The 14,286-nt window shown below is 34.5% G+C and overlaps 1 protein-coding gene across 1 annotated transcript; it reads left to right on the top strand.

The window, feature by feature from the left end:
- Positions 1–2,486: 2,486 nt before the first annotated feature.
- Positions 2,487–7,073, top strand: LOC133178463 (ankyrin-3-like). Its single transcript, XM_061313159.1, has 3 exons — positions 2,487–5,370; positions 5,470–6,219; positions 6,325–7,073. Exons 1-3 carry the CDS (start codon positions 2,487–2,489, stop codon positions 7,071–7,073), a joined length of 4,383 nt encoding a protein of 1,460 aa, XP_061169143.1.
- The last annotated feature ends 7,213 nt before the right edge of the window (positions 7,074–14,286 follow it).

The raw sequence follows: 14,286 nt of genomic DNA, 5'->3' as shown, positions 1-14,286 counted from the left end.
TTAGGGGGGGGGGCGGGGGGCTCTTAATCATATCGAATGGCAAACATATAAAGTTACGGTGAAGGAATAATTTATTTTCTCTATAACTATAGACTTCATATATTATAGAAGAGAAAGTCCTGTAGTGTATTACATTTTAAATAAATATTTTTTTAACCACACTATCAATTCAATTCGCTCCAAAGATATTTAATTAACGGGATATCCGCAGTACTATGTATAATTCTCAGAACTAGGTCTATCATCTATTTCTGTAGTAATTAAAAAAACGTGTTAGAAATAAATATTTTCGTAATTTTGCTGCAGCTTGTAAATTAATTGACTTGGATAATTATCTATCCATTAACGATTTGCCGTCTTTCACATAACAACAAAATGTTGCAGTGCTTGAAGTATCTAAATATTGCCCGTATTTAAATTTAATTTTTCATCATCGTTCTACATAGGTACATACTTATAACAACATTTATTTTTCAGAGTAAATTACCTAACAGCTAAGTTAGAAATTATTAAAAAAAAGTTATAAGTTAGAATATTGTGGATAATTTTTTTCCTTTGAGATAATGATTCTTTAAAGACGATATGTTAATTATTAAATTTAAAAAAAGCTGTAAATCCTTACTAATAAAAAGATAAGTCCTTTCACTTCGGTGTTCCGAATGACACTGAAGACTGAACTATAAGTGAACTCTTAACGCAAGGTGAACGCAAAGTGAACGAACGGAGAGCGAACGCTGAACGCTTTGTGAACGGTGAACGCGAGCGCACGGTGAACGCTGAACGCAAAACTGTGAACGGAAAGCGAACGGTGAACGCACGCTGAACGAACGGTGAACGCACGCTGAACGAACGGTGAGTGTACGGAAAAATGGGAAAGCAGAACGTTTCAGAGACTGTATACTCAGGTGACCGTTAAGGCCCATAAGCCTCATGTTTCTTTCGTTGTATTGTTGCTGCAAAACATACGAGTAGGTAGTATGACTAAGTAGGTTTTATCAACAACCATTAATCAAAAAATGGACAAATATCTGACACATGTTATATGTTATAACGTTTAAAAAGTCACTACTGCTTAAGATAATCATTCTTTAGATTAAAATAGTTTATTATATTGAATATTTTTCCTGTCTCTATACACTTAACTCAAGTTTTCGTGTCTTAATATGCGAAACTAATGCTTCCTGTAGAATGAATGTTAACTGAAAGCCGAAATACAAGCACATAATTTTCTTGCAAAGAGTTTAATCCTTGTACAAATACCAGTAATACGCCGACTAAATTGAACTTTCAAACTTCAAAGTCCTTCTTAACCTAATCAACAATTAGCATAAATTGCTTTAAAATTCCCTTGATGAAGGTTCATATTCTTATCGTTTAAAAAAAAGAGTTTAAAATCTAAAGTATGCTCTACGTTATTTTCGTATGAAAATTGCATGGCAGAAATACATGTATGTATTGTAGTTTACATTTATGTTTTATAAAATGTGCCTTGTTAAGACAGACACATATAATTTCACTACAATGATTGACCTTACCTATATACAGATTTTTTTTTAATTTCTGTTAACTTCTTTACAAATAGCTTAAATCCTGCTGTTGCTTTAAAATGGTCTATTTAAAATGTGTATTAGAAACCGACATGTCACCAGTAATACTAAATCGATATGAATAGGTATGACCTACTTACATGTTATATCTTTGAATATTTGATACAAAAAATATGTCTTCATGCTGGGACTCTGCATATGTAAGTAATCTTTTGAATATTTATCTTATCTTTGCTTATCAACAATTCTTATTGTCTATAAATAAAGTTTAAGTAAAAGCGTTTTTCAGCATTTTATAATGTACAAAATAAAATAACGATCATTATTTCGAAATACTAGATGCATTAGTCAAAGTGGGCAATGGATGGACAAGTTCATGACTGATAAGACAAGTTAAATGCTAAGACAGAATTTAAAACATCTTCTAGTCTCCGTAATGCATGTTCACAGATATTTTATTAGGGAGGATGGGAAAGGAGGGGCAGCCGAAATATCTATGACTAAATATGACGGTGTACACGTATTAAACCTAATGTCTGAAAAAGAAAACGAGCAATTAGTTAAGCACATTTGACAATGCGCTTTCAACACTAAAGATGACTTGAATCTCTTATTACCAATTTTCTCATCCTAATAAGTTTAACATGAATAGGTTTAAGCTTTCAAGAATGGAAGGTTATCATTTGCATATTGTTGTTTATATTAAGCTCATTATTTACTCTATTTCTTAATATAACCTTGAAATTTATCTGAAATCCAAATATTCACATATGTTGTTATAAATTTTTTACCTGCTGAACAAAATACATCATGCTTCTATTTATCATCAATTTAAAACGAAAAGTTTTTTTTATCAATTTTCTTTATTACAGGAAAAGAAGTTTACATAAAGGTTACCTAAATCAATAGAGATAATTCGAACTTGTAATCAAATCCAGGATGCCACGGTGTGGCTGTGGCCACTACATGTCGTCTGCCGATTCAGACACAGAAGAAGCGGAAGATAGATCGGAGTCCCGGTGGCTGAATCATTGGGCGGAGGAGGACCAAAAGTTTGTACCAACCAGAGCCTCTAGACTGGTAGAATCTAAATTATATCTTAATAAAATTGTCTTACTTGGAGGAGCAGGGTGTGGCAAATCAGCTATTGCCAAACACATCGCTCTGAAATTTTGGAGAAAGGATTGGCAAATTGTAGAAGCAAGGAATCTAAACGATATCAAGAAGGCAGAGGTAAAAACAGAGTCTGTTCTGTTCGTTATCAATGATCCTATTGGAAAAAGTGATTTAGATGAAAAATCCTGCAGAATGTGGCATTTACAGAAGCACATATTGGATGAGTATTTTTCGATAAATAAAGAAGAAAAGTCGAAAGTAAAACTTCCAAAAATAATTGTGACTTGCAGATCAAATCTTCTCCAAAAAGAAATGGAATTCCTCATGAATGGGTTTACTATTATCAATCTGGACGGAGATGATGCAAGATTAACAGAAAAAGAAAAAGAAGACATTCTTAAGAAGCATATAGATTGTTTAAAACTTAAAGGTAGTGAAATCAACCAGCTTATTAAAACGGAAAATTCAATTCCTCTGATTTCCAGTACAGTTTCTAACAACAAAAAATTTCAGGAAGATGTACTTAATTTTTTTAGAGAACCCTTTGAGCAACTGAAAAGAGAGATTCTATTGTTGAAAGAAAATTCCAAAGAAAAATATCTGTGTCTCCTCTTGTTGATTTTGCATGGAAATAAATTATCTAAGCACAGTTTTGATGATGAAGAACAAGAAAGTGAAAGTCTGGAAAATCAAAATGACGAAGATTCTGATATTGAAAAAATAGACAACGAAAACGAAAACATATGTCAAGAGGAGGAAGACGATGATGATAGCAAAAATAAAGAATGCAAAGAAGACAAAGAATGTAGCGATGATGATGATGACGATAGTGATGATGAAGGTGACGATGATGATGAAGACGACGATGATGACGACAATTTTGATGATTATGAAAACTCTCATTTCGATGAGGACATAGATGATATCGACGACAGAATTCTTAATGATCTATTGACAACATTTAATCTTCCTCAGAACACCTCAAAGATTGCACTCTATCAATATTTAAAATCTCTCCGGGGTCATTATTTTGTACGAAGAGTCAACAAAACTTTCAAAATAACAGATGACTCTTTTCTGCTTGCCTTGACTAGTATATTTTGTACTGATGTTCCCGACCAGTTTCTTAAATATTGCAAAAGCAGTTTCTATCGCACGTTGACCACTTCTTCAATCAAACAAAACGAAGTCTTCCCAAGAATTCAACTGAAAGACCGTTTTATTGATCCTTTTGTTGAAAGAATTGAGGAAGATATTAAAAATGGCACATATTTAGATATATTTCTTAGCCCTTGGATACAGGATGAAAGAGTCTTGACAAAGCTACAAATACGCTTAAAGACTAAATCTAAAGATGAAATAGAAAAAGTCCTTTTATGCTCCAAACTGAATCAATATGATTGTTTACCGGTTCTGGGACCAGTTTTGCAGAGGAAATTACGAGGATTTTCTAGATTTGACTTGATTCCACTGTGCCATGAGATATCACCAATTATCCTTGCACTTGTCTTAAATATAGAGAATTTATTTTTAGCAATATTCGCTCTGGTGAGGGAGAAAAGGACTTTTTCTGAATATCTTAAGAATTCCCCAATGATAAGCGCAATTTGTGTCAATGGGAGAACAGATTTCGTCGCACAAATTATGGAAATGACAGACTTCAGAAATGCATGCTGGAGTAAACAGGAGAATATATACGCGGTTCACATTGCTGCAAACTTCCTTCACACTGACATTTTATCGCTCATTCTAAATGGTGAATGTGATGTTAACATAGTTACGAAAAACTATGAATCGCCTTTATTCTTGGCAGCTGCAGCCGACAGATACACTCTCCAGAATATCCCCTGGACATGGAACAAGGAATGCAGTAAATTTGATGAAAATGTTGACGAAATGCTGGAGGAAAAACGTATGCGAATATTGACACTACTTGTTCAGAAAGGTGCAGATGTAAATATCCATCCTGTTAAATTTCCCTCAGCTCTTGCATATAGCTGTCAGAGAAAAAACAAAGAGATTGTTGAAATTTTGCTCGAGAGTGGTGCAAATGTCAATGACACTGGCGAGGAACAAATGTCTGCTTTACATTTTGCTTCCAAAGTCGGCAGCCTAGACATAGTCAAGTTGCTTTTGGACAAAGGTGCAGATGTACATATGAAGACCACAAGAAGACTTTCGCCGTTATATTTTGCATCATTAAAAGGATATGAGACTGTTGTCGAGCTTTTACTCTCCAAAGGAACAGGTGATGAACTCAAAGAAAAGACAGGATACTCTCCCTTCTTCACAGCATGTAAGAATGGCCATACAAACATTGTCAAAATGTTTCTTCAGCACAATCCTTGCATAAATTGTACATTAATAAGTGGTACAACGGCATTTTTCGCGGCTGTTGATAATGGCCATGAAAAAATTGTCGAGATGCTTATAAAAAATGGAGCTGACGTGAATGTCGTTCGGAAAAATAATATTATAAGTCCTTTGTATTCAGCAGCCGCTCGTGGATACGTCTCAATATTAGAAGCATTATTAAACTGTGGCTTGGATATAAATCTGAAAACAAAACAAGGAGACACTCCCTTAATTGTTGCATCGCAAAATGGCCACTATTCAACCGTTCAGCTTCTACTGAAAAATAAAGCAAATGTCAATCAAGCCAACGATTTTTTGAAAGCTCCACTGCACTTTGCAGCGGAGAAAGGTCATCTTGATATAGTGTCGCTGCTACTTAAGAACAACGCTGGAATTGATTCTTCTACAAAAACTTATATTACTCCATTGATGCGGGCCTCAAGTTGTGGACATAAAAATGTTGTTCAGGAACTTGTGAACCATGGGGCTGAGATAAATATGTCTAACAAGCAGGGAGCCACTGCTCTTTTTCTTGCTTCAGAGCATGGACATGTCGAAGTTGTAAAAATCCTTTTAGTAAACAAAGCTGACGTAAACTCATGTACAAAGTATGGAAAGAGCCCACTCTTTATTGCATCAGAATTTGGTCATCATGAAATTGTTCAAGAACTATTGAGTCAAGGTGCAAAAGATAAGGAAGACAGCTCACGAAATCCCCTATTAGCCCCTTTATATTCTGGATACGATAAAACTGTTGCATTGCTTGCAGAAAACGGGGCAAACATCAACGAAAAAAACGACGAAGGACGCTCTCCCTTAATGAATGCATCAAGGAGAGGGTGGACAGACGTTGTTAAAATTTTGCTGAAAAATGGGGCTGACACCAGCTGCAAAGATGAGGAAGATGAAAATGCATTAGACATGGCAAGTTTCAGAGGTCATTCAGACATTGTGAAACTTTTACTCGATCATGGTATGGACATAAATAACAATGGTTATGATGAGAGTTATACGCCTTTACAACAAGCTTTAAAGGGGAACCGTCTCTCAACGGCTTTGCTACTGTTGGAACGTGGCGCTGATGTGCATACTATAGTTTATGGTATAACTGCTCTTTTTTTGGCATGTTCTGCCGGATTCAAGGAAGTCGTGGATATTCTTCTAGAGAGCAAAGCCGAAGTCAACCCGAAAGATTCTGATGGTTCTCTAGCTGAGTCTCCACTTTCCGCTGCTGTCAAGGAAGGTCATTATCAAATAGTAAAAGTTCTCTTACAACATGGTGCTGAAATAAACAGCTATACCTCAGGCCCTACTGCTGAAACACTATTGATGAAGGCCATTGAAAAAAATCAAGCGGGCATAGTAAAGCTACTTATAGAATACGGAGCCAATATTAACTCAGAAGATAATGATGGTAACACGGCTCTGCATGCAAGTGCTTATTATAACTCCAATGCTGAATGCATGTCTGTTTTACTTAATAACAAAGCCGATGTGAATGTTTGCAATCAGAAGGGAACTACACCTATGATGATGGCCCTACAAAAACTTTTTATAACGAAAGAGATGATACAGACACTGGTTGATCACGGCGCAGACGTCAATGCGCGTGATAATGATGGAGAGCATGTTCTACATTATGCTGCTATGTACTCCGAGGGATTTTTTGTATTACCTCTCCTCCTAGAACATGGTGCTGACGTCAATATACGCAACGAATATGGACGGACTGCTCTCCATGAGTCATGCTATCATGGTTGTTTAAAAGCTGTGAAGGTACTTCTTAAATATGGAGCAGACGTATCTATTCGCTCGGAAGATGGCCTCACTGCACTGGATATTGCTAACAGAGGGGGGTATAAGAAAGTCATAAAAATTCTTTCTGAGAAACTTATCGAGAGTAGGGTGGAAAAAGATGGGTCGATTCCTTCTTCATCGTTGAAGAGTTATTCCCCGACTTTAAGCAAAGATGTTGTTCTTGTTAGAAAAAATTCACTAGGGCCTGCTCTACCAAGAAAACGTGCTTTTGTGAAAGTAAAGAAGACTTGGCGATAAAATGATGTAAAACAATAAAAAAAAAAATATATATGACTTGAATGTTAAAAATGAAGGTGCATGAAATCCTCGATGGATTGAGTTCTTTGTCTTTGCATCTTTTTATTAAGGAAAAGGTATTTTGCCATTTCGGCATAATTACAAGTTGAATACCCCCAAGGCATACATGTATGTTCCTGAGTACTTCTTATTTAAATAAGCGCATGTTTTTGTTTATACATGTTCAAATTCATTATTTGATATATCTAATGAAGATGTTAATCAGATAAGAGTAAGAACTTTTTTTTAATTATTGGAGGAATGAAATAACACAAGAGCACTTACGATTAAAAAATAAAGCTGCGGCAATTTACGCCATCATTGTCATATTGACAAAAATGTTTGAATTTTTCCACTTTAGAGTGAAAAAAGGATTATTTGCACTATTGACAATTTGGTGTTAGCCTAGATATGGGTAATTATATGAATTAGGATTTCTAAACATCATGATCTGTTATCTTTTTAATTCCCTAAAAGTATGTTTTAATAAGTATATCTAACTTTTTTTTAATTTTTATAACTTTATAACTATATTGTATAGACAATAAAGACAATGGAATTTAGATCACCAAGATCATTTTTGATAGACAACAATGTTTTAATTAAGTTTCCCCACTTCCGTAGTTTTTTGTCCATCCATATAGTTTGTTAAATGCAACTCAGATTGATTGTTGTAGGAAAAGAGAATTAATTTGAAGTTTATGAAACATAATTTTATATGGATGCTCTGCCTTTATAGACTTGTGTAACATCTGATGACCTCTTCTGTAGTGCATATAAAATTAAGTATTTATTTAATTCTACAAATTTCAACTTATGGACATAAAGTGTCCGAAAGATCCATGATCACTGTTGAGTTTTATACGTAAAAATATTTTCAATTTTTTACAAAACTTTGAGTCACATTGTCGCAATCGTAGAATTGTTCCCTCACAAGGCAAACAATGTACTAATTGAACGAAGCAGTTCAAGAAGAAAGAGAGAAAGGAGGAGAAAGAGAGATCTGTGCCAATAGCTTTCAATATTTTCAACGACATTATTAGTATTGAATCACTTTTCATTTCTTTCTGTTTCAAACTATATTAAACATAATGAAACATAAGGATGTACAAGTAGTGAGGATTTTAATTTTCTTTCAAATCATCACTCTTTGCATAATGTGATTAAAAAAATTTAGTAAATACATGTATGTTCCACGGTGAAACCGTTTGGGCGAGCGGAGTTTTATTTTTTTGTTATAATTATTCTACAAGTTTATCACCTTTCAAATGTTTTTTTTTTTTTTCATTCTGCTTATAACATTACACTTTTCAGTAAACTCCTTTTGTCTGTGTTTACTACGTCTTGTAAGTTTTTTTTTTTATTATTATTATTAAAAAGGATTATTTATGACAAAATATAAATATTTTCTTTCAAAGTAAACTTCCCATGCATTGGGATCAATATTCCTTTTCGGACTTTTCCGACAAAATCGGTTGTACCCGAGCCGTTTAAGTGAAGAAAAAAAAACACGTATATATATATATATATATATATATATATATATATATATATATATATATATATATATATATATATATATATATATATATATATAATCCGGACTTCTTGGTTAGGGAACCCAGTTAAGCATTTATATATCGGTTTAGGATCCCGATGGATTAAGCAGACTTTTTCCGGTCTCCCTTATATTTTAACTGATCATTAAGGCAGTGTACTTTGTGGTAAGATGACTGATGTCCTGAAATAAGACTCTTTCGTAATTATATTTTTCAATGCAATTATAATTTCTGCATTTTTTATTCGCATAGCGAGAAATAATTAAATTATTTATAACCCGGCATATATTTTCATAGGAATATATATATCTATTAAGTCGCCCAGAGAAAAAGTGCAATATTAAACAAAATCAGCTATATATGAATAGTTTTAATTAATATCCCATTTAGTTTACTCATTTCCTATATTTTCTTACCTTTCATTCATTCGTGAGTTCAGTATTTAAAATTTCGAAAATTCATGGTCTACAAATGACTCATGTTTGTCTGGCAATAAGTTGCCTGGTTTCCGGTCGACCTGGAGAACCAAAAAAGAAGACGATGGCAGACGCCTCGAAGTGCTTTGGATCCTTTTTCGTAAGTATAAATCTGTTACTTACTATCAATTGCAGCTGTTTTTTTTTATGTTTTATACGTCTTTTGTATATTATTTTCCCCTTTTTTATACGACGCGCTTGCATAATAGAGAGGTTGAGATTTTAAACTTGTACGCGTACGTGTACGTGTGCACAAACTTTGACGTACACGTACACGTTTTTTGTAATTTGTCTGTTGAGATTTTAATGACGTGTAACATAAACGTGTAGACTGTAATCGGTGTCTGTGTTTCAACTGTTTAGTAGTTTTGTGACATTCATTTGACTTTAGTTAGTGAACAAAACATGGTTAAAATAAGTGTTTGTGAAACTTAACATCCTAAATAATTAACAACAATAACAGTTTCACACATAAATTTACTAGTTTTGATTGAAAAAGCTACAAGTTTACACGTACGTGTAGATGCCTTTGTACAAGTTGTTGGAACGTGTAGAAAACTTATCAACACCAAAACTGATGACGTAATACGCAATAGATTTAGGGAATTTCCCTACTAGACGTACCCGTACACGCACACGTATGAAATCTCAACCTCTCTATTATAAGTTAAGATATGTTATTTTGTAGTAACAATAATTTGGCTATTAATACATGTAATTTTCTGAGGTACTACATTTGATAATTTTTTGGTATAAATGATTTTTTAATATTATGTCATAATCTGTTTTATCAGCATATATCATAATTATATAAATAACAACTCAAATATGAATCTGAGTCTTCAAGGTCTTTAAGTGTATAATTCCTTTTCACTGCCTAAAAAGCATTAAAATAAAATTTGTTATGTTCCCCAGAAACATAATTTTAGGAGGTAAATCTATTATTCGTATTTTGAAACCAAAATCCTGGATGAATATGAAATTTCTATTACAGTAAAAAAACTGTTCTTAAAACAGTTTCTATAGACCCCTTTCCCCTCATGTGTGCCAAAATTAAGTAAAGGTGAAATAATCATTATTTTTTTTTGTTAGAAATTGCTTTTATTATACATAAAATATACATAACACAACTCACAAAAATGATTTAAAAAGGACCCAAATCCTGGGAGCTTAAAGGGGCTTTTGTCCTTTACCCACTGGGCCACAAGGTGGCCCTCACTGGCTCAGACCCCATTATTAGCCTGTTGAACCCCCTTTAAAAAAAATCCTGGGTCTACCAAAGATAATTTTGAAGTCTTTATATGAAATGATAAAATGTATTTATTAGCAAAAGAAAAAGGATATAAAATGGGGGTAGTGTACCACAACTGCCCAATTTAAAAAAAAAATCAATAAAATTCTAAATAGAAGATTTAAATGTCAAAAAAGCTTCAGGATAAGTATACATACATATTTTTGTTGTATGATGCATGTACTTACATGTATGATAACTGTGCTAATTGGTGTATTAATAAAATTGGGTTTACTTGTACTTACTTCTTACTTAATATGCCTCTTTGGGGCACACTGTACCAATTAGTATGTTATGAAGTACTTTTATTAGTATTTTTACTTACTAATTACTTATCACAGGCACTTGTTTCAGTAACAAATTTTTTAACCCATAGTATAGTAATAACGCAATATTATTATACTATGGGTTAATTTTTTTTAATCGAATCAAGTGCCTGTGTTACTTATACCTTTTGTGGGGGGGGGGGCATATGCCACCCACACGATTTTTCCAGGACTCAATCCTGTGCAATCCTTAAATTAAAATCATTAATAAATGAATATACATTCTGGTGCATCCTTGAAGTCATTTTTCACATATAAAATAAAGAAAATCTGGCAGTGTTACTTTAAACAAATGAATAATGATTTACTCTGTTTCAAAAATGATATTTTTGAGTGTTTCTTCAAGGGGGGGGGGGGGCGCTTGCGTCCAACATTCCCCACCATTACCACTTCTCTGTTCCTATCGCCTCTATTCTACTGTACTGCTACCCTAAGAGGGGATAATAGTCTGCTCTTAGGATAGTCAGGTTCAACTGAATTCCAGCAACACAAAGTTAAACAATTTGAAAGATAAATATTTGATTAATCCGAGATTCCTCTGACTCTAACCCCTGCTTTTATATTTTGACATGTGCAGGGGAGATCCGAGATTCCTCTGACTCTAACCCCTGCTTTTATATTTTGACATGTGCAGGGGAGAGTCAGAGCGGAGGCCATATTGAAAAGTGGGAATTCAGCGACACCAGCTGGTGTCGCGACTCTGCCTACCTTTTACAACTTTATTTTGCGGATCTATGTTCCGAGACGCGAGAACTCAGTAAAGGGATGATTCTTCTACAACTTATTCATCACTAATATGATGCTATCCCCATTTAAACGGCCCTATCACCGACAAATGAAGCATCACTTGAATTAGGTCGCCTCCTCGCCATTCGATTTCTTTGCGCATGACGTCAGCACACAAATACACAAACAAACTATCACATGAACAAATCATGTGTGGTGATGCTGCCAATTTTTTTCTCATATGAGCATAGAGGCCACTTTCGACAGTTGTTTTCCTTATCAGTAAATAAATGTAACATCATTCTGTTGTTTCCTGTGCTTTTTCACCGGACTCTCATGTTTTTGCGAAAACTCCACACGTGTTTTGACCACGTGTTAATTTGAAACCGATTGGAATTTTGTGTATTTGTGTGCTGACGTCATGCGCAAAGAAATCGAATGGCGAGGAGGCGACCTAATTCAAGTGATGCTTCATTTGTCGGTGATAGGGCCGTTTAAATGGCGATAGCATCATATTAGTGATGAATAAGTTGTAGAAGAATCATCCCTTTACTGAGTTCTCGCGTCTCGGAAGTTAGATCCGCAAAATAAAGTTGTAAAAGGTAGGCAGAGTCGCGACACCAGCTGGTGTCGCTGAATTCCCACTTTTCAATATGGCCTCCGCTCTGACTCTCCCCATTCGGCAAACCTCGGCTGATTCCGTCACCTTCATCAAACCTCGGCTGCACGAGGAAACTTGATATGCGTCTCCGCTTAACATTTGTGATAAGTCTGCCTGTTTACCGCTTATGGAAAACGTAACGCTTTGAAAACGATAATAAACATGCATCTGATATATGAAGAAAATTTTCAAAAGCATATAGGTTACACTAAGAATAACACTTACCAAGAAAAATGCACTTAGTATCTTTACATAATCACACGTTTGTTAACGGATCGAATTCAGCACACTGTGCACGTGTAAATGTAGGGCGCAGCCATATTGCGTATAAAGTAGCTTCGGTTCAATGGAGGTTTACATGATACAGCCGAGGTTTGATGAGGAACGAATCGGCCGAGGTGTGCCGAGTGTGACTCTCCCCTGCACATGTCAAAATATAAAAGCAGGGGTTAGAGTCAGAGGAATCTCGGATTAATATTTGATGTGAAATTTTATTTACAAGGAATAAATGAGAAACATGTACTTCCAGTTGTACTTAAAATAATGGGGAAAATGTGATTTATATGATTAATGAAAATTTGAAGGAGTTTAAAATTTTATTAAAAATTACTTAGAAGATATGGATTTTAGAGAAATCCGTTGAATTTAGATCGGGTTCGAAATTCTTTATGTCCTCAATATGGCGCCTAAATGCAAAGATTTGGGTAAGTTACTAGGAATTCATTGCTCTCATAATTTGTACCGAAGTCAATATGGAGTGGTCAGAAACGGGAAGATTGGCTAAGTTGCCAAGAACAGTGGACGTAAGAACTCACACAAGACAATCGAAACAAACATGTATGGTTAAAATAATGTCCGTCGAACTCAGTAACATCAGGGGTAGACAAATAGAATTTGTCAGTACTTGCCCTCGGACAGGTTACCATCGTAAAATTACTTGTCCTACCAAAAAATATGCTTGTCCCACCTTTTCCTTAAATAACACAAAAATAAAATATTAACATTTAGGACCAACCTTGACCCAAAATCACAAATCTCCCATGGAGAAATTAAGGAGAAATTTCTAATTCTAGGGAGACTTCCTCGCGTCTGCGCTGTGCAATGATTATTAAACTTAAAATTTTATATACATGTACATGTCAATGTATATACATAAACTTGTACTTATACATTTCTCTGTATTTTTTAAATGAAAATAATACACCTGTACCTACATTATTGTGTTATGAAAAACACTCCTGAATGTCAATTAAGGGTTCAACTTCATGACTGTGTGTGTTCGCCAGTCAACACCTCCAATTTAATAACAGCCACATTTGTTTATATCGTGTATTCACGGCATGAATTCTACATTTTGACAAAAGAAAGGTCCAAAATCCTCTTCAACTTTTTTCACATGACATTGATACCTGCCGTGTTCTACTTCTCATGCATATTTTATCAAAACATGAATGGGCATTCTAGAGGAGTTCCTACTGAGTGTTCGATGTAGCGGTCAACTGCATCGAAAACAGATGTTCTGCTATGATTCATTATATTTTAACAGCGGTAAAACAAAACAACATTTGAGTATAGGATTTTTTGTTAACTGGAAAAACACTTGTCCACAGGCAGGTACCAGTTATCAAATAACTTGCCCGCCAAACGAAATTGGTTGTCCCGGGTGTCGGGCAATGCTATTTGTCTAGCCCTGAACATGTATACATGTAACAGGAATGATGCTAAAAAAAAAAATTAAAAGGCATGCTCCATAAACTGATTAACTGAATGTAAAATAAGTCAATGAATACTTTGCAAATGAAGAAAAACTAAATTTCATTTAGAAAAAAATGTTAAATATGATATTGTCTCTAATCTGCTAACAGGGACCTATTTACTAACAGTAAATAGGTCCCTGCTGCTAATTACAACCAAATTTTGCTATTGCTATGGTGGATTATTGGATACATATTCAGTTTTAACTTTAACCCCTTTGAAATATGTTTCCAAATAGAAAAGCCCAGGCTCTTGATTTAAAGACCTAGAAAAACCCCTGTATGTTAACAGTATCACCGTTGGGTGAGCTCAGATGGTGGATTATTGGATACATATTCAGTTTTAACTTTAACCCCTTTGAAATATGTTTTGGGATGTGT

This window comes from Saccostrea echinata, unplaced genomic scaffold, assembly GCF_033153115.1.
Source record: "Saccostrea echinata isolate AGI-Se365-2 ecotype Australia unplaced genomic scaffold, CSIRO_AGI_Sech_v1 ptg000003l, whole genome shotgun sequence".
Taxonomy (NCBI): domain Eukaryota; kingdom Metazoa; phylum Mollusca; class Bivalvia; order Ostreida; family Ostreidae; genus Saccostrea; species Saccostrea echinata.
This window is presented reverse-complemented; position numbering and strand designations above follow the sequence as displayed.

Bases quoted from the DNA above. Each gene is read 5' to 3' on its own strand.
- LOC133178463 (XM_061313159.1), top strand. From the start codon at position 2,487: ATGCCACGGTGTGGCTGTGGCCACTACATGTCGTCTGCCGATTCAGAC. The intron at 5,371-5,469 runs ATCTTGATATAG...CAAGTTGTGGAC, and splicing joins CTTTGCAGCGGAGAAAGGTC to ATAAAAATGTTGTTCAGGAA. The intron at 6,220-6,324 runs GTTCTCTAGCTG...GCTATACCTCAG, and splicing joins CAACCCGAAAGATTCTGATG to GCCCTACTGCTGAAACACTA.